This window comes from Manis javanica, chromosome 3 (genome assembly GCF_040802235.1).
Source record: "Manis javanica isolate MJ-LG chromosome 3, MJ_LKY, whole genome shotgun sequence".
Taxonomy (NCBI): Eukaryota; Metazoa; Chordata; class Mammalia; order Pholidota; family Manidae; genus Manis; species Manis javanica.
In genome coordinates, this window is record NC_133158.1 from 192,883,752 (window position 1) to 192,910,920 (window position 27,169).

The following is a 27,169-nucleotide window of genomic DNA, read 5'->3' on the forward strand; positions in this document are numbered from 1 at the left end:
GCCTATCTGGAAATTGTTTAATCCCTCCTTCAAATTTAAATGATATTCTTGCTGGGTAGAATATTCTTGTTTGGACCTTTCTGTTTCATTGCATTAAATATATCATGCCACTCCCTTCTGTAAGGTTTCTGCTGAGAAGTCTGATGATAGGCTGATGGGCTTTCCTTGGTGTGTGATCCTTTTTCTCTTTTTGGCTGCTTTTAATAGTTTGTCCTTATCCTTGATCTTTGGCATTTTAATTATTATATGTCTGGGTGTTGTCTTCCTGTGTTGGGAGATCTGTGCACTTCCATGTCTTGAGAGACTATTTTCTTCCCCAGGTTGGCAAAATTTTCAGCAGTTATTTCCCTAAAGAAACTTTCTACTTCTTTTTCTCTCTTCTTCTTTTTCTGGTACCCCTATAATGCTAATATTGTTCTGCTTGAATTGGTTGCACTGTTCTCTTAATATTCTTTCATTTTTATAGGTCCATTTTTCTCTCTGTGCCTCAGCTTCTTTGTATTCCTGTTCTCTGATTTCTATTTCACTTACTGTCTCCTCTACCTCATCTAATCTGCTTTTAAACCCCTCCATTATATGTTTCTTTTCAGATACTGTATTTTTCAAAGATTCTATATCATTCTTGAGGTCCTCCCTGACATCTTGAATATTTTTCTATAGCTCCATGAGCATGTTTATGATTTTTATTTTGAAATATTTATCAAGAAGATTGGTGATTTCAGTTTCACTGAGCCTTCCTTCTGGTGTTTGAGAGATTTTGGTTCAGATGAGGTTCTTTTGCCTCTTCATATTCCTAATGAATAATATGGAATAATAACTTTGTGTAAGCAATGTCTTCTAGTGCCCAGGACCTCTACTATCTGGCACTGCCCAGCCTATGGAGTGATAGTGGGGGTCACAGGTGAGTGGCACCAGTGCCTGCCAAGAGGAAAGAACTCTTTCCTGCTTCCCAACCACAGTACCTGCTTCCACTGCCAGGGCCAAATGGGCTTATCATGCAGGGAGGAGCCTCTGCATTATGCCCCTGTAGCTGCTGCCATAGGTGGGGCTGCCCTCTGGCTGGCCTGGCCCAAAGGCTGGGGCAGCAGGTTTGTGAGCAGGTGCCAGCTGCGAGGAAGAAAAAACAGGCTGCATATCGCATTTTGGGGCCTTAGGACTGTGTTGCCAGCCAAGTAGATGGAGCACCTGAAGCCCCTGAAAGTTCCCAAGGTGCTGTGCTTATTGTGCCTGGGTGATTTTTTTCATCTGTCCTTTGTCCTGAGCAGCAAGCTGTGTGTAATCCTTCCCTTTTTAGCAGCCCTCTCACTGTTGGGAAGTCTTTCAAAGGGCCCACCTTTCTTTTGTCCTGGAGTGGCCAGTTGTGTGTACCTGTTCTCCACAAGCGACTGCAATCTCAGTCTCTCTGAGCATTCAGCTTGTCTTTGCTTTCCAACCCCTCTAATCTCTAGAGCATCATGTAATGTGTGTTCATGCTCCTGGAACATATCTCTAGGGGTGAGTATTTAGCAATCCTGGGCTTCTACTCCCTCCCTGCTCCATTTCTCTTCCACGTGTGAGCTGAGTTGGAAGGACAGCTTGGGTCATGCTGGATCGAGGCTTTGCTACTTTAACCTTTTCTGTGAGGTCTTCTATGTTCCCTAGGTGTAAGCCATCTGTTGCAGTCTTCTTTCTCATCACTCTTTCAGGATTAGTTGTATTTGCTGTATTTTCATGTTATATGTGGTTTTGGGAGGGTTTCTGCCTCACTTCTCACACTGCCATCTTTTTCCCTGCCATGACATTGGAAAAAATCCATCAGAGGAGCAAAGAGGGAAAAGAATAAAAAAGAGTGAAAAAAGCCTATGGGAATTATAGGACACACTGAAATAAACAATATTCACATTATAAGAATTATAGATGGAGAAGAGAAAGAGACAGGGGAAAAAAGGATATTTAAAGCAATAATGGCTGAAAACCTCCTGAACCTGGGGAGAGAAATAGATATCTAGATCCATGAGGCCCAAAGGATTCTAAGTAGGTTGAACTCAAAAAGGGCTATACCAAGACATTATATAATTAAAATGTCAAACGCCAAAAAAATAAGGAAAGAATATTAAGAGCAGCAACAGAGAGAAGTTATATACAAGGAAACTCCCATAAGACAATAGGCAAATTTCTCAACAGAAACTTTTCAGCCAGGAGAGAATGGGATGACACATCAAAATATTGAGAGACCTCTTCAACAGCTGATGTTGGCAAACCTAGGCAGCTACATGCAAGAGAATGAAACTGGATTATTGTCTCACCCCATACACAAAAGTAAACTCAAAATGGATCAAAAGCCTGAATGTAAGTCATGAAACCACAAAACTCTTAGAAAAAAATAGGCAAAAATCTCTTGGACATAAACATGAACATATCTCCCTGGGCAAGGGAAACAAAAGCAAAAATGAACAAATGGGACTACATCATGCTAAAAAGCTTCTGTACAGTAAAGGACACTATCAGCAGAACAAAAAGCATCCTACAGTATGGGAGAATATATTTGTAAATAACATATCTGATAAGGGGTTAACATCCAAAATATATAAAGAACTCACATGCCTCAACACCCAAAAAGCAAATAACCATATTAAAAAATGGGTGGAGGATATGAACAGACACTTCTCCAAAGAAGAAATTCAGATAGCCAACAGGCACATGAAAAGATGCTCCACATCGTTAATTATCATGGAAATACAAATTAAAACCACAGTGAGATATCACCTCATTAAATTGTATATAGCTATGAGTGGGGCTACAAATTAGATTCCCTGACAAGGTGCAGTGGAGAAACAGCTCTAAAGTTCGTAAAGCTTTTTGTTGTCTTAAGTCAAGCCCACCTGCACCCCAAGTTCCCTGACCAAACAGAGCCACTGGTGTTGCTGTGCAGACTGTTTGCTGTGCCCACCTCTCAGCTCCCAGGAGCTGTCTCCAGCCACTGTGATCAAATGGAGCTGGAAGAGACTCTCCACACTGGGTGGGGCTGTGTCATGGCTCTCTTGCCTGAGTGGGTAGGAGAGATGTTGCTCTAGGCTATTCTTCATTTCCTAAACAGGTTACCTGGTTGGGAGAAGTCAGAAGCTACTCTCAGCCTTGGCAATGAATTAATTCCCCCGCTTGTACATAGCATGGCAATGTTCCATGGTCTGCCCTGGTTTTCCTTTGGGTATGATCAGCTCTGCACTCACCTCTCAGCTCTAGTGCCTCTCAGTTGCACTGCTTCCCATTGTCATCGCCAGCCTTTCCAGTGATATGGGGCCAGAAGACACTCTCCTTGCTTGGGCATGGGCAAGTCAGGGTCTACAGCTGGCAAAACTCACTTGGATCCAGTTCAGGCAGATTTCCACCTGGCTGAGTTCCCTAGTCAGAGTGCATCCCTGACTTGGTTCTGGAGAAGAGCAAAGTCTCTGGTTGGGATTCCTTCTTGGGCACTACATATATAAACTCCGTCTGCCATATCCATGTGCTGGTTGTTGCAAGCCCTTCCTACTTCTTCACAGTGGTTGAACCCTGCAGACTCCCCTGAAATCCCTACGATGCAAGATCAGAGCAGGGGTCCCCACAAAATGACCCAGGGTGTGTAGGGGGAGCTGCTGGTTATCTCCTCTGGGTTCTCTTTTCCCACTGGAGGAACCAGAGGTTCAGGGAAGACCTCCATGTAGTGCTGTGCTGGCCTTGGGGAAGGGCAATGCGGTCACTGTGCAGCTACTTCTCTCACCCTTCTGATTCAGTTTGTCTTGGTCTCTGTGGTGCAGGCCTGTGCTTCAGCCTCACCCCTCTGTTCGAGGATTCTGTCATTGGTGTCTTCTTGAATAGTTGTTAGTTGTTCTTCTTGTGAGAAGCAAAGTCAGCAACAACTTATGTTGCTCTATTGGTATGTCACTTCCCAAACTCATCACTTGCTTTCTCTGCAAAGTCTTGGTACCAAACTGGATGGGTAGCAGGCTCTCTCTGTAAAGCAGACTTTGAGATAGGGTTTATGTTCAGAATATTCAGTAGGGCCTGCCCACGGGATCAATGCCAATGAAAGGAGGGGGAAGGTAGCAGGGAGAAATTGACATGTGATGCAGGCATGCTATCCTCGGCTGACCCTCTGGCAATCTGGCTAAAATGGCCCCTTGCTTTTATCCTTCACTGGGCTGAAACAGTTGTGCCTCTTATACTCCTGCCTTGATCAGTCATGGGGGTCTCAGTACTGCCTTATTCAATTTTCTTCTCGAAGTCACCCTGCCCCCTGTATTAGATAGCCCTTCAGTGGCTTTTCCTTATCCCTTTGTTCTTCATAGCACTGATCTGACAGGGTATTTTTATTGTTGCTAATCATCTCTCTCCCCAGCTAGAACCTAAGCTCATGAGGGCAAGGGCTTTCACCATTTGTGCCCATCTAGAAGAGCAGACAACAAAACATAGCACGTAGCATCAGTCTGTAGGAATTACCTGAATTCATGAATGAAAGTGAATCCACAGAGACGGTAAAGAATGAAGAAGAAACCGAAAGAACAGTACAAATGAGGGGCCACGAGAAAGAGAAAGGGTGCTTTGGCATCGGCTCGGCTTCTGCCCTACTGCTTATAATCTTCTGTGAGGCCAGATTGTACTCTGTGCGCTTGCATGCTGTAAGATGCAGGCCTCTGTATCCTTCAAAAATAAATATTTCTTTTTAATTTATGCTGGTTTGCACAAATTTAAGTGTCTTACAACCAAATGAACCCTGTTCAAAGGCACCTGGAAAAACAGGTGTAGGTCAGACAGTGACAGTGAAGTTTAGACATGGGTGGGCCAGGGAAGCTCTGGGGCAAAGGTGATATAATCAGAAATGGGCTTTGAGAAGATTATCGTAGCACCTTTCATCAATCTAATATTTATTATTATTATAGCATTTATATTAGTTATATTATTCAAATGTATTGCACACATTATATAACAGCATAATATTATAACATTATTAGTTAGTGGGAAACTTCAATACATTATTCTAAATGTTATATATACTTGGGTCCTTCACTCAAGGTATTAGACAATAAAGAAGTACTCACCAGAAATAAATCCATGAGAAGTCTAAAAAAAGGAAGTACTCATGCTAATAATATAATTCAAACTTCGTTGATGGGACAAAGTCTTCAATAAAGAGCTCAATTTGAAGGCTGCTGTAATGGTCCAGACAAGAAAAAACTTAGTTCAGGCTCTAAGAATTGTCAATGGCGAGTGAGCAGGTTAGAAATAAAGCAGGATACACTTGGACACACAAGGAGAAGACTGTGTGATCGATGGGAGTAGGAGCGTCAGGGTTTCAAACCACAATGACCTGAAGAAGGGAGATACTCCATGGTCATAAACAAGTGTGGAAAAATGATAATTAGCTTAACAAATAAGAGATGTGGTTAGTTGAATTATAGATATGTTGAGTTTTAGGTATCTGTATGGAATCTGGAAGGAGGTATGAAGAAAACCATCTAAACAGTAATAATAAAGCATTTCATAACACTCAGCTCGGGGAGGAAGAAAAGAGTCTGTTGATTCACCTAATTTCACTGTAGCTCAGCTTCATTGTACTGCTGATATTACAGGGCTTCAGTGAGGATTAAAGAAATAATATGTGTGAAGAAACTACAAATCACATAGAAGTAACGCTTTCTAACAAATGGCATCAAATGACACAGGAAACCAAAGAAGGTGAAGATCTGGCAACAGGCCTCTGAATGTTACCATTAGGTGGTTAAGGGCCTGGTAAAATATAAAGAGAATGAAAGGGACCTCTCCTCTCTACGCCTTACAATAAAGTGAGATGACAAAAATATGCCCCATTTATCTTTCTGAAAAACAAATATTTTAAATATCAGATTGGAAGAGATTAAAATGTCGTATTACCATTTTTTTTCTTTCACCTCAAAGTCAAAAAAATAATCACATATCTCACTTTTATGTCACTAGCACACAGCGCAGTATTTACACATAGAGGTAGTCAATAAATTTTGGTTGACGGAACATATGAGGAATGGTGGTTGCCTTTCCACTTCCTGAATATCTTACTTCTCCAGCCTCTCCCTGTGTCCTACTAGCTCTTTCTAGCTCTGAAGACATACAACTTACAGTACTTGGTCAGTTATGCTTTTAGATTCTGTGGGCCATCTGAAAACTGTATATTCAATAATTATACATATGGTCAACTAAAATTGACATATTTTCATTTTAAAAGCACTTACAGTCTTTACTTAACCCAGGCAGGCTGTTGATATTGAAGGGTTTTGTTTTTTTTTCTCATAAACTGGAGGATGTTGCCCCCTGCAGGAAAACTGAGGTAATTTCAGAAACTGTCATAGAAAAATAATCTGGGGCAGTCACTACTTTTGCTGGAGAGAAAACATTAGCTGAACCTGAAAAGGGCTTCTGGGAAAAGGCAACTTGGAGGAAGTGACCACTGAAGTGCATTCTTTTGCATAAATCTTGACAAATCTCAGTGAAGAGGATATACTGTTATCTCCTTACCATATGCCTTAAACAATAAGCATATATAGCATGAAAATGTCCTCTTTCTGGTCTGCGTTTATAATAGTCATGAGTTTTCTGGTCACTAAGAGATTTTTAAAGAGTTGGCTGAGATGGTGAGGTAACTTGGACTGTTCCTATAATGCTGTAATGACTGGAGGCTCATTTGATGCCCAGGACTATTCTCCCATCTCACAGGGCACACATTAAAGTATTGAACTTTTAATATTTTATTTGTTCATCCCTCTGTTTTTTGTTTTGATGAATCATGCCAGGTAAGGATATGAGTATTTCTTTCCCAAACTTAAAGCATTTTTTGCAGATCTATTTGGCATCTCATCTACATTGACCTACACAGGTTTCAATCTTAAAGCTCTTGTCTCTACAAAGATTAAAATTTCAAATATTCAGTGAGTGATGAAGGTAACCAGCTGCTGGGTAGAGATGGCTGCTCTAACCAGACAACCAGGAGCACACTTCTCTTCCCTTTCAGTACTGGAAACAAGAACCACTCTAAAATTTCAAGCAGGAAAGGGATTTAATACAGAAACTGAGTGCCTATAAAAACTGCTGGACAAAACCTAAGCAAGAAGGCCACCACTGGACAATTTAGATTTCAGAGTCACACTCCCTCCACGTGCAATTCAGAGATTGGGTAGGTGGTGGCATTACTCTTACCACAACTGCCTCACACCTGCAAAGCTGACAACTAAGTTGGCATCAGCCACTGAAAACACATCTATACAACTTTCACCAGCAAGCACAGCAACAGGGAAGTGGACGTATTATCCTCACCTCCAAATTCCAAAGCTCATCTGAGCACATCTCATTTGCAGAATCTTAAATCAAATCCAGAATCATAGATGCAAGAGAACCTGGAAAAATGTAGTTTCCATATTCCAGCCCTTACAAGACAGGAGAGAATAAAGAAGAGCACAAAAGAAGCTAATTGCCAATGTATCATCATTCTACCAAGTCTCACAAGCAAGCAAAGCAAAGTTCCCCCAGATCCTTCCCTCTTCCCCAACTTCTATACCCAATCACTTTCCATGCATCTTCTAAGTTCACCCACTTCCCTGTGGCTCAAATGCCATGTCATACATACTTCAGGCTGTTGTTATCCATCACCTGGATTCCTGGTATTGCTTCCTAGCCAGGTGCTCTTTCGCAAGGTCTCACCCATCACCAACTTGTTTTCTAAACTGCCACTAAAAGTGACTTTCTGAAATTTGAATAGTCCTTCTTTCCTGTTTCAGGCTGTTACCTGGTTTCCCATGAGCACAGAACAAAGCACAAGCTCCTTAGTTTGGTCCACAAGGCCCCACTGACCCAACCCCTACCTTCCTCTCCAGGTTTATGACAGATTCCCTCATTCCCATTCCTCCGCCAACCCTGCAGTTTATGCTCTATGCACTGCAAACTTCTAATTCTATACATGTGGTATGCTGCCTCGCAGTGCCACCTTTGCATATATTATTTTTCCTAACTGGAATACCATGACCCTTCTCTGCTTAAGAAACAATTTTCCCAAGTTCATGCAGCATATTATCCAGAATTATTTATGTAATGCTCAAGATCATTTAATCACTATGTACTACCTCAGTGACTATACTGGGAAGTTTAAAAGGCCAGAGAGGTGTGTGAGCAAATCATCCAATTAAAAAATGGGCAGAGGAGCTGAATAGAGAGTTCTCCAAAGAAGAAACTCAGATGGCCAACAGACACATGAAAAGATGCTCCACATCGCTTGTCATCAGAGAAATGCAAATTAAAACCACAATGAGATATCACCTCACACCAGTAAGGATCGCCACCATCCAAAAGACAAACAAAAATGTTGGTGAGGTTTTAGAGAAAGGGGAACCCTTGTACACTGCTGGTGGAAATGTAAATTAGTTCAACCATTGTGGACAGCAGTATGGAGGTTCCTCAAAAAGCTCAAAATAGAAATACCATTTGACCCAGGAATTCCACTTCTAGGAAATTTACCCTAAGAATGCAGCAGCCCAGTTTGAAAAAGACAGATGTACCCCTATGTTTACCGCAGCACTATTTACAATAGCCAAGAAATGGAAGCAACCCATGTGTCCATCAGTAGATGAATGGATAAAGAAGATGTGGTACATATACACAATGGAATATTATTCAGCCATAAGAAGAAAACAAATCCTACCATTTGCAACATGGATGGAGCTAGAAGTGGGTATTATGCTCAGTGAAATAAGCCAGGCAGAGAAAGACAAGTACCAAATGATTTCACTCATATGTGGAGTCTAAGAACAAAGAAAAACTGAAGGAACAAAACAGCAGCAGAATCACAGAACCCAAGAATGGACTAACAGTTACCAAAGGGAAAGGGATTGGGGAGGATGGGTGGGAAGGGAGGGATAAGGGCAGGGAAAATAAAGGGGGCATTATGATTAGCATGTATAATGTGGGGCGGGGGGGGTACAGGGCGGGCTGTGCAACACAAAGAAGACAAGTAGTGATTCTACAGCATCTTACTACGTTGATGGACAGTGACTGTAATGGGGATTGTGGGGGGGACTTGGTGATGGGGGGAGCCTAGTAAACATAATGTTCTGCATGTAATTATAGACTAATGATAACAACAAAAAATACATTTATCAAAAGCAAAAAATTAGAAAATAAAAAAAATAAAAGGCCAGGGAGTGAGTACTCAAGTAGAACTGGTGTGAGAATGACTAGGTTCCTAGTTCACAGGTCAATGATCCTTTGGTGGATGAGTTTGGTTTGCATTGCTCTCTCCAATGTTCTCTGAAGGTTACCTTTTAATCATTACCTATTATTGAAGAACGTTCTGAACAGCCCTTTTAAAATGAGTATGTAAGTTTACCTAATCAGAGCTGTGGGCATTTTACCTTCACATTTGCATCAAGAGCTCAAAAAATAATCCTTGTGGAATTTGATGTCTGTATTCACTCTTACTTACAGGGAGCTTGGAAACTGTAGTGTTCTCTTCTGTGTGGACCACGTGTAGCTTTATAAATTGCTTTTTTTATTGTTCAAGAGTTTCTAGAAGATACGTGAGATTTGTATTTTGGTGACTTCATTATTATCCTTAGGATAGTCAGTTTCAATTTTTTCCCCTTGGCCAACTGATCTTAGGAGCCCTATGTGGTACAACAGATAAAGGGATGACAGTATGCGTGTCCTCTGGTTATACACCATTTCCACTGACAGTAGTGCTGCTAGTCGTGTTCAACTTCCTGCATTTGGTGGTCAAGTAACACCCAATTCATGACCGTCAGTCTCTTATAAGGCCTGTCACTAAAAGCTGTTTCTCAGAAAGAGGCAAATTATTTACCTGAGAGAACATGGCTTTGTTCCAGATCTCAGGTGTGTGACTATATTTTTCCTGTCAGAGATCATATACCTGTGTCTTACAGACATCACCATTAGTGACAGTTCCAGTACACGGGATGGAATCACAGCCATGCAGAGCAGGGCTGCCGGCAGTGCTGCAGTTCCCACCTGGGCTTATTCTGCCCGGAATCCCTACTCCAGACCCACTGACTGCTGGTCACTCAGTAACCTGATTCCCTCATTCTCACTCCTCTGATGAGTATAGCTCTTCCTAGTATGTTTCTGTTCAGGATATAGTTCACTAAACATCTTCATTTTGTTTCTGAGAGTAGTTTTATGTAACTTTTTACTTAAAAAATTTAGATAGGTAGATAAATGATCATTGCACTGTGTCTAAAGGGAACACTAAAAGTGTGATCTTATCCACCTTCCTAATTATCATTTGGCTTTTGTGCAAATATAAGCACATACAAGTGTTTTCTCCTCTTTCCCCACAATATAGCATATATTAGTTATTTCTGAACCTTGTTCTTTTTCACTTAACATTACCTCTATTTAAGAAAAGTGTCCTTATTTTCTTTTGTACTTCTTAGTATGCACCAAAACATGTATTATTTGATCAGTCCCCTAATGATGAGTATTTGGGTTTCAATAGGTAGCCTTTTACATGTATCATTTTTCACATACATACAAGTATCTCCAAAAAATAGGGCAGCTGGCTCAAATTTAAGTATCTGTAATTTTGGATGACAGCTGCCAAATTGCTTTCTACATGAATTATACCAATTTATAATCCCAATGGCAATGTTTTTTTTTTAAGGCATACCCAAACTTCATCAAACCTGTGCATTTCTGCATATCTAAACTTTTCATTTGCATTTCTGAGGTAAAACAGCTTTTTATATGCTTCAGGACCATCAGCCTATTCTTTCATTTTACCCATTTTTCTTGAGTGGATGGTTTTTTTCTTATTCATATGTAGAAATATTAGGTGAGCCCTTGGTGAAATTATCTGCAATTACTATTCAACTTTATCATTTATCTTTTGACAAACAGTACTTCCTATCATGTAGGCTTTACTTTTTAAATTGGACTTATCAACCTTTTCTATTATGGCTTCTAGATTCTGAGTCATAATTGTTCCCACTTCTAACACTGTGAAAGAACTAGAGAGATGAGGTTAAAGTTTCTACAGAACCATCTTTCTGCTTAACAAGGGATTTTATGCAAGATGGATCATGGATACATAATAAGGCATATCCACCTTTCAGCCACGGTCCCTTGCACAAAATTGCACAGAGAATTTGATAAGGGGCTTTCTTTAGAATTGCTCCCCTGCCCAATGAGCAGTCATAGAGCTTAGACACTTGATAAAAGCTTGTGATCAACCGAGTCAGGAAGGCCTCATTTGAATCAAAGGCCTTATACAGCCTGTACTGTAAGAATTAAAGCTGCAAATAATTAGTAGCTTTGTCCACAAGCTAAATGAAATTTCATACGCAGTATGAAAAAAATTAACTGCTCATCTGTAACATCATAGAAAGTGAAAGCATTTGACATTAAATGTGCTGATTTCTCCATCTCTGGTTGAAGGGAGCAAAAGGAATTAAAAAACTGGTACAAATACTATATTCTTTATAGAATTATCCCCAATTAGTATCAGCTACCATTTGAATGCCTTCTGTTTGCCAGCTGTTTTACCTTTAACATTGTAAGGTATTTGTCACCATTGTACAGATGGGAAACGTACGGCTCCAAGAGATACAAACTGTGTCCAAGCTCAAAGAGCTGTTACTCGGCAGACAACACGTTAACTGAATCTGACCAGAACTTCTGTTTCTCCTATCATATTACTGTGAATCTACAAATACACCATGTGGTATAAGCTCTTTCAACTGTTTTGAGATATTCTTTTCCCGGTGTGAAAAAGCTATGTAGGAACTTGTAATTATTATGATTTGGGCCATTCCAAACATTTCTGTGAAAAACTATATTAATGTGTTTTTCTTCTGGTTTGTAACCTGACTCACCTTTGTATACCAAAGGTATTACCACAGTAGCTGACAAAATAAACCAAAAACTCATTATATGTTTAATGAAGACAGGAACCTGTGAGTCATGGAAATTAAACTGCAAAATCTGTACGATTCACACACAGAGAAAAAAAAATCAGTACTAGTCAAGTATAGTGTCCATGCTCATTTAAATTAGAAAAACAAATGCAGTAACCTGGAAAGTTAAGTGCTGCATATGGTTCTATGGAATGAACCTTATTTGAAGGATGAAAAAGAGAGAGGCGAATTTTCCTCCATATAACTTCTGCTAGAAACTTTAGCAGAAGTATTTGCAACCATTTCAGTCTATCTATGCAAATCCTATGTACTTTACAGTTACACGATGAGCTAATCAATGAAGTTAACATCTCATAACTGAGAGTGGACTTTTATTACTTAAATCATTAGAAATCCATTATAAATGTGCACTACTAAACAATCAAAATGACTGATTCATTAGTTATTCTTAAGTAAAAGGGGAAAAAAGTTTAACAACAAAATAGTTCTTTCACTTTTGTTACAATGTTTCATAAAACTAAGTTTTCTCTCTGCAATATCCTTTGCTTTGGTCCCATGAAGGCACGGAGCCCATGACTGTAAACCCGGTAAGGGAAGCTATTCTCAAGAAAAGGTCAAGGTAATTGTTGAGAGCTAATTTTTTTTTACATACTAATAAAAACAGAACACATGTATATTAGAAGCATCACATATTTAATGTCAAAGAATTTGAATTCAAGTATTAAAATTAAACAACACATGATTTCAACATTTAAAAAAATTAACACTTATTATCCAAACAACTATACAGTGAATATCAAAAACATAAATGAAGCATAACTATAATAAACCTGAAATACATTAACAGCAAAATTATAATTTATTTCTGTAACAAATAATTATTAACTAAAATATTTATAGTTATTTTCAAGGACCACATGTAGATTTTTTTTTCATTAGTACTGCATAAAATTTGCATTTTAATCTTTTTTGCCCTTCATTTCTTTCTGTGTAATAGATGCTTCTGGTTATATAACTGTTCTAATCTCTAATTCAGATAGTGATCCTTGGCAGTCAAATCTAGTGCAACCACTGTCTGCAAGTGCTTTAATAGTCATGAAATGCAATATTTAGCAGTTATTATGCAAAAATTTAACAAACTACTGGACTCTATTGCCCACTCAGGAATTACAAGTATTTAAAATCCCAAAAGTTTAAAAAGAATAGTTTGTTATACCTTTATCAAGAGAAACCACTGAACTTTTTTAATTTACCATTTTTATAAGTTTTACAACTGTAAGTGATCCTGAATTATGACCGATGTTTACTATGTTGAAATAAATATATATTTTTCATGTTAAAACCTAATGTGCAAACCCGATTAAAAAATAAAACAGTATTGTAATTTGCATGCTTTACAAAGAAACTTTCATACTCATGTTTACAGTGTTTTCTTCAGAAGAATGAGGCCTGATGGGAGATACATAGTTGCTGTCCAACATGGCTGCCATTAGCAAGTGATACTGTTGGTGACAAGGGGTAGCCTGGATAGGAATAGGGCCTTGATGTATAAGGAAGCATGCTGGGAGTTCCAGAAGAGAGGGTAGCACTAACAGGGGAAAAACTTTTTATTGAGCTGCGATGGAAATTGTAGTCTGCAAATAAATACATGAACAATTATGCTGCACATCTTTATGGGTATGAATTTAATTCAAAGAGAAAAGCATTAAAACTATAATCACAGTTTAACATAATATCTAACATTGAAAATCGTGATAATACTATTTTGCTGGTAAAGACTGCTTAACACTCTCTGCATGCAAATCCTGATGGTTTTTCAGTCAGTATTATTATACTTCTTTCACTAATACAATGCTTCAGAAATCTTAGTAGAATGCATTCTTGGATATACATTTCTTTCATATCTATTAATTGTTCTGTATCTTTTTTTGATCTCAGAAAAAGAGAACTTCTGATATCTCTTGCTCTGAAATGAAGCTCCTTTTAAATTTGGTTCTGATATTTAAGGGTAAGTCCATGAAGAAAAGATAAAAAGTAGCCAATTCATATTTGCTTCTTTTCTGAAACTGTACTAGGCATCAAACTAGAAGTAACACTCACCCCTGGACTGCAAAAATATTTAATGTAAATGAGCTGTCCAATATTTCATTACTTAATACTAATACTAACATTTATACAACTCAACATGCCAATCTAACATTAGAGTCCTACTGGTACCATAGAACAGCAAAATGAATCATCTTTATAAAATGAACTTCAAGAAACCATTATCAACTTAAAGAAACACCCAAAAATTTAAACCAAATTAATTTTTAAAAGACAATTATACTTGAACTATTTCTGTTCCACAATACACATTCATCTTATGCACCAGTAATTCCCTGCGTCATCAACTGCAATGTTTATATATGTGTATGAATGTTAAAGACCAAATTTGCAAATCCTGTACTTTCCAAAAACTCAACTATGTTCTTTAGGGTAGAATAAACCAAGGGTGTGTCAATGACTATAAAATGATTACTTATAAAAGTTATGGTGTTTCTAGGAATGGAAGAAAAGGAATATTTAGATCATCTAATGTACAGGTAAAGTTTTTTCTCTGTTTTCCTGGTACTATAAATGAAGCCTAAAACATTAAAGCATTAACTTAATGTTGTCATGGGACAATATTTAGCCAACAGGAATGAGATCAACTGCAGGACAGTAAGCTCAAGCAACATCAGTAAGGACCTAGTTAAGAAAAAAAAAAAAAATCAGTTAAATATAGGTTTAATTTCTAGCACTGTAAAATTCTAATTAGAATCATTTTATAACCTTTTTATTTTTATTAATGCCATGATAAGATCAATAAAAGCATGTTATTTCAAGAAGACATAAATACTTTTAAAGTATTCAGTTCAAAATAGTTTCAGTATTTTCAAATTGGGTAAGGAATTATTTTGATATCATTTGCTTTTTTAATATCCAAAGTAGGATAACTCCAGGTACCACAGAATTGTTTTTCTTCTCTTAAAAGGATCCACTTTGTCTGAAGAGTTATGTTACTGAGCATAAACAGAAACCTTAATGCTCCTATAATTCAAATAACTGCTTTAAAAAAAGTTCTGATTCTCTCCTCCTAAATATTATTACATAAATACAGTCAAATCCTTATTAGTCATGTATCTATGATACAACTAGCTCTTTCAATTGTTAACAATGTGGTCACAGATAACATGTTTTAGAAAAGTAGGTCTTTATACAGTTACACTTTAGTAGTTGAGGACAATGTACTTTTCAGAGATACCACTTTCACTCTGGGCTTACAGCTTCTCCAGAGCCAATGCAGCTCCCTGACGGACGAGGACAGGAGACGCATCACCACAGGAAGGTACGTACCACAAAGACGACAGCCAGAAAACTGGCTACTGGCATAGTGCTTAGGTTTGAAAATTTGCATTTCTGATAAGTCTCCCATTATCAACCTTTATTTTAAAAATACACTAATCTACTGTTGTCTTCTCAATTTTTAAGGAGACTAAATTAAAATACAAAATTAAAAGGTAAATCAAGAGAAAAAAATTTCCCCCAAATACTACAAAGATAAGGAAATGAAAAGCTTCAGACGTTTATATAATTTTTACAAGCATTTCAAAAATAAACTGTATTACAATCTAAGAATCTAAAAATGCACTCAGAAAACCAACTGGGTGATTAAAAAATACAATACATATCAAACTGAAGCTAATAACTAGTGGGACAAACCTAGATGAAGCATGTTTTCCTTAGATCTAACATATAATATATATCATGGAAAATAAACATAAAGTACTGCTGATTTTTATGAAATAAAAAAATCACTAAATGAGTTAAAATTTCTAGCAGCCACTTACTTGCCTGGTTTTTCTTTCAATCCCATTGTTTCTGCCTCAGACTAGGAACTATACCTCCCCTTCCCCTTCTTAAGGGAATGACACAGAACCAATTTCAGAATTTAAGTTTTACACTGAAAATTATTCAACTGGATTAATACTTTTTAAGATGAGGTACATACAATTTCTATAAACCGTAGTGTTCATTTCAATGAGTTTTGGTAACTGTATAAACCCATGTAACCAACACACAAAACAAGATATATATCTATCAATCCAGAAGTTTCCTGTGCTCCTTTCCAGTCAACAGCCCTTTGGTTCTACCTTTGTTCTGCCTTTCTTCTCTCAATATAATTTCTAAGATTCATTCACGATGTGTATGTCAGTAGTGTGTTCCTTTTTATTTATACATTGAATGAATACACCATCATTCTTTTATCCACTCCTCCGTTGATAGGTATTTGTTTCTAAACTATTCTGAGTAAAGGTGTTAATGAACACTCTTATACAAGTCTTATTGTGTATAATTTTCATTTCTTTTGGGTAAATTACTGTTGGGTCACAGGGTAGACAGAAACACCCAAACAGTTCTCCAACGTGACCATTTTACAGTCACACCAGTAAAATTTGAGAGCTCCAGTTGCTCCACATACTCACCAACATTTGGTATTGCCAGTGTTTTTAATTACAGCTATTTCAGTGATATATCTCACTTTGGTTTTAATTTGCATTTCCCTTGTGACTATAATGTATCTAGTGCCCATCTGAACATCTCCTTTAGTAAAGTATCTGTTCTAGCCTTTTGTTCATTTCTATTTATCTCTTTATTGTTGATATTAACAAAGCTTTTGACTAATCAAATTCCCTAATTCAAAATCATAGACCAGGAATAGATTGAGCCCTCAGAAATCTCTAATTCAAACCACCTTTTTCACTGAAGAATGACACAGACAAAAGATGGTGTAGATTGAGTGACTGTTCCATATTCCCACAGTTAAATGAAGAAAGAACAAGGTAAAAATTAGGCCTCCTAATTCCTAGGAAAGTATTATTTCACTTGACCAGGCTTTCCTACTCTGGCAATATTGTTCTCAAAACTGTTGAAAGAAGGTGTTTCAAGGGGTAGTTGTGGGCAGGGAGACAGAAATAAAGTAGATGGTGCTCTAAGCTACCTGTCCTATGCTTGCACCTACCCACCCACACACATCCCATTTCAACCCACACAGCTCTGCAGTCCCTTACTTTATATGCTAAACTTATATGTAATATTTTGTTTCAAGGAAAGGCCCTTTTAAAAAATAAATGAAAAATGTTAAGGATGACCTGCTCTAGTATAATGGATTATTATAGATATGATTTTGAAAAAATCCTCTACAATTTCACATTTATATCTTGAAGGAATACAAACATTTTTGTACAATAACCCTGATCTACACAAATACTAGGAAACAGTCTTAACCTTAAGTGCCAATTCTGATCAAGCAGTAATAGCTAAAAGGATGCTGGATTTCAAGATTCTGAAGCTGCATCTGGGATGAGCAGGAAAGAGTAATAACTGCTGTGTCGTATCTGACACAGGAGCATATTCACCACCTATTTATAGGTCCTGCTTCTGCAGCAATTATAATTTGGTCCACCACCAACCAGTCTCTGCCCAGCAGTAAAGACAAGTATCACCAGCATGTTTCTCAGTGAAAACCCAGGCAATGGATATACACTGATTTACTCTATTTGTGTTTCCTTTTTTCTAATTTTCTTACACATTTTCACCAAACACCACAAATTCTCTAGCTGCTTTTCTACTTCATATAAAGGGAGGGATCCTTAATAGACACTTTAAATTGAGTTCAGTGAAAATGTCTTCTCTTAATTTTGGCTAATCCTTTTCTTTTAGTCTGTTTCTGACCACTCTTTAAACTAATTTTCCATTAAAAAGTACATTCGTCATAATTGTTTTTTCTTCTCCTTGCTAATGATTTGAGTTCTTTTTCACATTCACCCCTTCTTTTGATGCACCTGTTTTAAAGTACACGATTCAGTGGCTTTTATTACATTCCTAAAGCTTGTACAACCAATGCCACTGTCCAGAACATTTTCATTAATCTACACGGAAACTGTGTAACTGTCAGTAGTTATTACCCATTCCGCGCCCCTCCAAGCCCCAGCAACCACTAATTTTTCTGTCTGTATAGATTTGCCTGTTCTTTTAATATAAATGGAATCATACACTTTATGTAGTCTTTTTTAACTGGCTGCTTAGCATCATGTTTTCATTTTCATGTTGTAGTTCATTTATCAGAACTTAATTGTTTTTTTTATATCCATTGTATGGATATACTGCATTTTGTTTATCCTTTCATCAGTTAATGGACATTTAAGTTGTTTCCATCTTTGGGCTATTGTGAATAACGTCATAAAGAATAACGTGTCAAAAAAAAAGAATAACGTGTCAAAATTTGTGTGGACGTATATTTTCAATTCTCTTGGATAAATAACTAGGAATGGAAGTACTGGGTCATATGGTAACCCTATATTTAACATTTTGAGGTACTGCCAACTATTTTCAAGGCAGCTACACCATTTACACTCCCAGTAAAAATATATGAGGGTGAAGCATCTGATATTCTGATCTATGAAATACATTTCCCAAAGCTTTACTGCATATTTTAAGCACTTTTCAGATTTCTATGTGATCTTTATTATTTGTAACATTCAAATAGCCATATCTGAAGTAACTCATTTTCTTTCACTGGACCACTGAATTTCATCTACAAAACAGTTTCTGTAACATATCCAGAACATAAATTATGGCTCTGTCAAACAGAGATTTAAAATATATATATTAGAATATAAGTAAGATTTGCCATTTACTATTTTGTACTTTGCATCCTAGTATAGGAATTCAGGATTAACTACAAAAAAGAGAAAAGAATTTTCAGAACTACTAATTTAGCAATTTATAACCTATAAAATATTTAAAAATCATTAACTAAAAATTCTGGAATGATACCTTGGGCCCTACCACATTAGTATTGTAAAATCTACTGGCATTTTACCTCATTTACTTATTCCCTATTGCAATTAAATTTTGACAGTAAAAGAGCTATTTTTCTTCTTTAATTTTTCATTCAGATGACTAGACAGCAAAGGGCAAGCAGCACACATGAAAGTGACCAATGTCTTTTTCTAAGATAAGTCTATAGAGCAGCTTAGGTCAATATTTCTGCTTAAAATGATTTACAGGAAGCTTCGAGTTTACTAATCTTAGTAATTGGATGGTTGTGTATAAAAAAAGTTTTTATCTATAACTGCTTCTTTTTAAAGTTCTAGTTGGTTACTTTTCTATTTTTATTGGAGTAATTATTTTTCAGATTTAATTTTGGGGGAGACATCTGTTTTTGTTTTTAACTAATTTTTTTATTTATAAAATATTTCCCATAGAAATTTTGAAAGCATGATTTGGTTTTTAAATTTCTTACTGTGAAATTTTGAGAGTGTATAACAATTATCATAAATATATAATCTTTCAGTTATATCTGTACTTTTTATTTTTAAGAAATTATAATTATCTCATTATAAATTGTCTAAATATAATAATCCAAACCTTCAAAAATAAGGGTTTGAAATTCTGGAAAATGCAAACCAATCTAATGACAGCAAACAGATCAGTGGTTGCCTGAGAAAGAGGGTAGGAGGAGGAATAGATTACATTAGGGGTGTTGGAAATACTTGTTTTCTTGATGGTGGTGTCATCTCACAGATGTACACATAAACCAAAACTAACCAATGTGTACACCTTAAATGTACATTTTACTGCATTTTAATTATACCTCAATAAAGCTATAAAAATAAAACCCAAATGTATCTTTAGGTTAATTTCATTGTTTCCCAAACTATACCTCATATTCAAGTACTTCAAAATAAGAATCCCTTTACTAAAAAAAAAAGAAAACACTTGGTAAACATTCAGGAAAGATAGAGTTAACAGTTAAATCAGATGCTACTACAATGATTTCATATGCTGATACGTATTAGGATTTTCCAAGAAGAAAATATAGTACACAGTTTTCCCCAAAATTGTTTGATTTTAGAAACAATTATTTCACTGAACAACTTTGCAGATCAGTTTGGGAAGAACTTTTCATGGGAAAAGTATATAATGGAAAGACATTTAAAACAAAACAGAAAAATCCTTGATATATATAAACACTGTGATTACAAACTCAAATTCCTCCTGCAAGATGCGACACACAAACATAAAAGAACTCAGAGGACCAAATGTAAACCAGTAGGTGTCTAGCTATTTGAAGGTAAGTCTAGCTGCTTTCCTTTCAAAAACTGAAAATATATCTAGAGCTTCCAGTTTGCTACCTTTGTGTTAAGAGATTAACTATGTCAAATTCTTTTTAATGCTAGTGTCTGAATCAGTAGTAAAAAAGAATCCTATGAGAGGTAAAGTCATGATCTGAGCTGCAGTAATCTAAGCTTCAGTATTGCTCAAAAATTGTACCTCATTAGAATGAATGGGCAAAAGTAAAGAGAAGATAAATGCCTTGAAAAAGACAGCAACTCTTTTCAAGTTTTATTTCTATCAGAAAATTAGCCCTCACAATTCAAAATGTGAACTATAAAAACTCATAGGAAAAGGTAGTTCTGAAAATAGCATCACTACAAAAATATTTAAAAGTCTAAAATGTAATCTATTTCTTTGTAACTGAAATGAGTTATCTTAGTAACAGCTAACATTTATTGAGCATTTACTGAAGTGCCAAAAATAACTATATATGATCAGCACTATTTAATCCTTACAATAGTCTTACAAGATAAGTACTATTATTTTCCTCTTTAACAAGGAAACTGAGGCAAAGAAAGATGAAGAATCCAGAACTACTCCAGAATACAGAACCAGTACATGGATTGCTACCGAGGAACCACAACATTCTTTTTGTCTCTACATGTAAAAAGGAGTTTAGATAGTAATAATCTTTATTCAAACTAGAAAATACCTTTAACTTCCTACCAAAATTTACCTTTCTCAGTACCATGTTGGAAAAACTAAACAGTGAATCCTAGTAAACATAACTTTTATTGTAAATTGTATCAATGATAATTTCATTTTAGTAAGTTTGAAAATAAAATTATGAGTTTTTCAGGTAAGTCTGAGAAATGTTGGCTAATTTACATATAATACCCTCACTCTAACAACATTACCTTAAAATACTGTATACTATCTTGGTTCACAATGATACTAGCATGTTAACTAAGTTTGAGAAGACCTGAAATATGGAAACCAGTTTAACTTTTTAAAACTGCTTAATGAGTCTATAATTAACAAAGCTATTAATAATCAAAATATTTCATAAAGCTTCACTGAATGATTTTAGTATCTCTTCTTATAACCATAAGAAGGATAATTTATAACCGGCTTTCTGACAGCTAAACATATCCCTTAATATTATTCCTAAGAGACTTTTTCTTACCTGATTACTTTCTCCAAATTCTTCTACACAGATCCAGGCTGAAGAAATTGTGTTCCCTGTCTGTAAACAGGTAAGACAGAAAATAAATGAGTCTTTAGATTGATGTTATTCCTATTTTAGAAGTACATGGAATCCTTGATAACTTTAGTTTTAATTTAAAACATTTTTTTCAGTAAACAGGAAAATAAATTTAGGGAAAAAGAAACAAGTGACAAATAGTTATCATTCCTGAAGTTCTGCAAAGATGAACAAAGAGAACAGTATTTTGATATTTGAATGAAAATCATGTTAATTAAGTATCAGAAAAAAATATATCTTCCTTTATAAATTAAGTGCTTATTGGTTTTTCCAAAAGGTACTACTCTACTAATAAAATAAAGATAGAATTCTAAAAACAAACAAGATTGTCCAGTATCTACCAAGCAGACTGCTGAAGAATCTGAGTTTGAAAAATATCAATATTCTTTCCTCCTGTCTTGAAAAGACATAGATGGCCAAAACAATACGAAGTTTAAAAAACATTTTGCTTATTAACAGCTAAACTTTATCTACCCGAGGCCTAGTTTAACCATACATAGTACAGCTTTGGACATCAATCCATTTTAATGGTTATCCCTTTATATGCCTTAAAGCTTTCTGGTAGGGATATGTATCCAACTCTGTGCTAAGTTAAGACATGCTGTGCATACAAGTATGAAAAAATGAAGTATGTTTGATGAGATACACAAAGCTAGATTTTTAAATGGCCATCTTAAAGATCGTAACAGTAGAAAAAAGTCAAAATATTTTCTTATTCTTACATGAAGTTAGGTGACTTTAATCAATCTTCTCAGTGAAAACTAGAAAATGTAGGTAATTATTAAAAGCAAAAATATCTATCTGAAAGCATTGAGGAAGACCAAGACAGAGAAGAATTATGGGAATGTGACCTTAGACAAAGAGGAAACCCAAGAGGTATGCACACCTTTTGGAGCTAAGGTTTCCCTAAGAAGGATTAGCCAATTTCTGAAGAGGGATCTGAGAAGCAAGGAAAAATATCAAGAAACAAGAAACTTTTCAGGATAGGAGGACAAAAATTGGAGCTGAGGAGCTACTGATGAGGCATTCTGGAACTCTGAGTAAAACTGAACTAGAAGCAGACCAACTTTAACAGAGACCAAATTCAACTTCAAATCTTCTTAATCCCTGCCTGGATTAAGACAATCTGGGATTGTCCATCTCTTCACCATCTTTCTGAAGCAGCATGCTAGTTTTCCAGTTATCTCTACATATTTTTATATATATTATCAGTCATTCAATCAAAAATAACCAGTCATAAACAGTATTACCTAAAACTGACTCACATAACAATCAATAGTAGCAGACCACCAGGATGAAGTTTTCAAAACTGCATATAACCATAACGATGCCTAATATGCTCAAGGAAATAAAAGACAAGAATGAAAAGTTTGGAAGAAAAATGGAAATCATAAAACAGTCAAATGAACTAAGACGTAAGTGGTTTTACTAGCATGTTTCGTTAAACGGTTTTATTAGCATTAATGCAAGTTGAATTGTGGCCCCATAATGTTGAAGTCCTAACCCCTAGTACTGCTGAATGTGACCTTATTTGAATATAGGGTCACTGAAAATGTAATCAGTTAAGATGAGGTCATAGTGGAGTAGGGTGGGAACTTAATCTAATAGCAATCTAATACCAATCTAATTGGTATCCTTTTACATGTAGAGAGGAAAGAGTAGAATGAGACGTGAAGACACAGAAACACACAGGGAGAAGATAACTACGTTACAACAGAGTCAGTGATCAGAGCAATGCATCTATGAAGCCAACAACTCAAGGACTGCTGGCAAACACTAGAAGCTAAGAGAGGCAAGGAAAATCTCCCCTACCGGCTTCAGTGGGAACAGCCCTGCCAATTCTTGATTTCTGACTTTTAGCTTCCCAAACATTGGGAGAATAAATTTGTGTTGCTGAAGCACCCAGACTGTGATACTTCGCTACAGCAACCTTGGCAAATTAAAAGACCACAATTAACAACTGCAAACGTTCTTTTTAGGCAGGCATGGAATGTTTAATTGGTCTTTAGAATTCAGAAAAGGACTGAAATGATACATAATATGCTTTCTGGTCATAGTAAAATAAAAATATAACTATAAAAATTTCCACATTTAGAAATTTATACTAAAGAACAGGAGATCAAAATAGAAAATTTTGAAATGATAAAAACAAAATATACCAAAATGTGTGATGCAGCTATAAACTATACTTAAGGAAATCTATAATCTAAAATGAATATATTGTAATAAAAGGTTGAAAATCCTAAACTAAGATGACTTCTTAAATGATATTTCACATATTAAAGAATATATATATATATATATATATATATATATACATATATATATAAAGTATTAGTCATATACAAACTCCCACAGAACAGTGGAAGAAACAAACCTCCCGACTCTTTTTATGAGGCAAAGTATGGGCCAGTTCACTAATGAACACAGATGTTAACAATCCTAACAGTCCTAAAGAAAATACCACAAACCAAATTTAGCAGTATATAAAAAGAGTCATGTACCCAGACCGAACTGGGTTGATTCCAGAAATACAAGGTTCATGGCATATTCAAACATCAATCAATATAATTCACCACATTAACAGAATAACAGAAAAAAATATTACTTAAATAGATGCAGAAAAGCATGTAATTAAAATTCATCACCCATTCATTATAAAAACTTGTAGCAAACCAGGAACAGAAGGGAATATCCTTAATGTGGCAAAGGGCTGCTACAATACAAGCTGCAACAAGCATCATACCTTAGCGGAGAAAGAGTGAAAGTGTACAAGGATGCCGTCTATCATTTGTGTTCAGTGCTGGGCAAGCAGTTCTAGGCAATGCAGTATGGCAAGAGAAAAAATAAAAGTATAAGAATAGAAAGGAAGAAAAAAGCTCATTATTTTTAGTTGACATGACTGTGTATGTAGAAAATTTTAAATGATGTAGAGCCAAACCAATAGAATCAAATATTTTTATTTATCACATAAAAAATAAATTATATAAATAGAAGCAATCAGAAATTCAAAATTAAAAGGCAGCTTTTACGATGGTATTAAAAACATTCAATACCTATGAATAAATTTGTGGAAAATTGTAGGAGATATTTACACAGTAAGCAACTGAATGTTTAGAGAAAGAAAGCCTAAATAAATAAAGATCTATAATGCTTACAGATCAGGAGGCCCAGTACTATAAAAATATTATTTCCTTTCAAATCGATCTAAATTCAATTCAAATCCAATAAAATTCCCAGTACCACCTTTTTCTGGCACAAAATCACAATCTGACTCTAAAATTCATATGGAGAGATAAGGAATGAGAAGTGCCAAGGTAAACCTGAGGGGAAGTGTGAAGGCACGCTCTGACCAAGCATGAAGACTTTTCATAAAGTTATATGACTAATACCATGTAGTAAAACAGATCAATGGAACAGAGGATCTAGAATAGGCATGTATGTATGTATGTATGTGTATACAGGTGTGCATGTGTGTACATACATACACATACATATATATTTTATTTATGTTAAAGATGGCACCACAGAGTCATGGGAAAAGGGTAGTCTTTTCAATAAGTAGTGCGAGGTAAATGATTTATACTTATTGGAGGTAAACAAAAACTTTGATATGTACACTGAACTGAAAGGTAAAAAGTTCATAAAATATAATATAGGTGAATATTTCATGACCTCAAGGTAAGCAAAGCTTCCTTAAGCAGGACACAAACAATACTAACTTTAAAAGACTGAAAAATTGAACCACAGAAAAATTAAGAACTTTTTATTTTCAAAGTGTATCATGAAGACAGTAGAAAGGTAAGCCACACAATGGAAGAAGGCATTTATAAAATATATACCCAACAAAGGACTTGTAAATTAAGTAATAAGGAAAAAAACAGACAACACAGTAAGGTGAACAAGAGAATTAAAACAGGACACTTTATCAAGAGAGTATCTTAATTCCCTATAATCTCATTGAAAGGTGCTATAGAAGAGATGATGATTCTCAAAAATATCCTTTTTTATGAGTCAAAAGTTAAAATATCAGCAGAATCCCAATTTAATGTCAAACACAAGATTTCTACTGGTGTTGTAGTCCACTTTAATTTGCCATTTTTAGTGTCATTCCCTTAAAAAATGCACTGATGGTTAATGAATATATTCTGAAAAATTAATTCAATAGGGATTATTCACTGATCAAGAAGAAAGAGACAGGAAAAGAAAAGGCATGTCTAAAGGTCAAGAAAGAATAAGAATGGAATACATTAAACTTCAAAGATTAGAGACAATTTATTTTCTGTAAAACTGGAATCATTAGGTGTGTCACTTTAAGCCCTATAGGAATAAGAGCCAAAAGAAAGGTAAGCTAAATAAAATTCCCACTAATTTTCATTATATTCATTAATAAATAATGTAGATATGTAGCTTGTTTTATAAAGGTGTGGTAAAAATTTTGAAAGCCATTTAAAACTAATCATCCAAGTATATTGTATATCTTTGAAGATTTTACCTGTTTTCAGTTTGAAGGAGAATTCCATAAAAATTTTGAAGTAAGTAAGTGATATGGAAGAAAAACTTTATCAGACTCACTGATATGTCATACTGCCATTTCTTTTCTTGAAAACAGAAAATAACAATGCATTCTAGCATATTAATAAAGGATTAATACAGGATTACATATTAATAAAGGATTCTAGCATATTCCAAATAAGACTATTAAGCATCCTGAATTTTCAGGACTTTTCTTACCTTTAGGAAACTAAACTGAAAGAAAGAACAGCATCATAGCAGTGTAGGATAATGAAGAAGAAATGCAATACCAGTGTAATCTATGTTTACAAATAGCATGCAATAAGCTATTGCCAATTATTTTTCACTTGTGAAGCCTTAACAAATGTTACAGATGGCATTAAATGTAACTGTAGCTTATGTAATAAACTAAAGAAGCTGTCATAATGGTCTGTAAAATTCTAAAATTGTACATAATATAATCTATTATATCCTATATATAGTATATAATATATATCCATTATAACCATAATCTATTCTTTCACTATTCAAATTTTACTTATATATATATATATATACACACACACACATATTTGATATAAAATAATCCATATGACTCAATGTGTAGTTCAAGACTTTCACTATTTTGAGACACTTGTTTCAATCAACATTTAAAAAATTATATGCCAATTTTTACTTCAGTGAAATGTAAGCATATGTTGACCCCTATTCATAATTTAATCATTCTGTGTCTGCACATAACAACGCCATAATTTCAGATATTTGTTTCCCAATCCTTTTTTCTTTATGCTCAAAGCACAGGCAAACTTTATCTTTCTTCAGAATATTTGTCTTTTAACCTTCCAGCATATAGGTCACTTTCAATTACATGAAAAGTACCTCATGCTGAGTACTAAAGGACACAGTACTGACCTCTATAATGCAGGACATAATAACAAAAAACCAAATGTGTACAAAGTCCCTTTGTTTTATATTCCTGATGGATCAAAAATTTGTAATAGTAAGAAAGTCATGAAATTACAAAATTATTGAGTAATACTATAAAAAACAAGTCATTCTCAGTTACTGTAGCCAAGAAAAGCTTAGTATAACTTAAAGTAGATGAAAGTAGAAGAAAATTTCAAGCAGAGTGAGGCGCTCTAGGGAAAGTACCAATGAACGTGGCAAATTCAGATGATCAAGCAAGAGGTATTTTTCACATGGAACGTTAAGATGGGGCCAAAGAGAGCATTCTGAACAGAATGTAGAGCTGAAGGGGCTTGAGCACACTACAACAGCGAGGCCATTTTAAGGTTCCTGAGCAAAGAAATAACTAAAAAGCACAGGCAGAAGCAGAGTG

At 35.5% G+C, this 27,169-nt stretch overlaps 1 protein-coding gene across 2 annotated transcripts in view; it reads right to left on the reverse strand.

Annotated features, from left to right (window-relative positions):
* Positions 1 to 12,643: 12,643 nt before the first annotated feature.
* RBM46 (RNA binding motif protein 46) overlaps positions 12,644 to 27,169 on the reverse strand; it is a 46,865-nt gene continuing 32,339 nt past the window's right edge. The window contains exons 5-6 of one of the 2 annotated variants that reach the window (XM_073232554.1): positions 21,238 to 21,297; positions 13,560 to 14,636 (exon numbers count right to left, since the gene is read on the reverse strand). In XM_073232554.1, coding sequence (XP_073088655.1) covers positions 21,242 to 21,297 — 56 coding nt within the window. In that variant the 3' untranslated portion in view covers positions 13,560 to 14,636; positions 21,238 to 21,241. The other variant, XM_017679153.3, reaches the window with a different exon arrangement.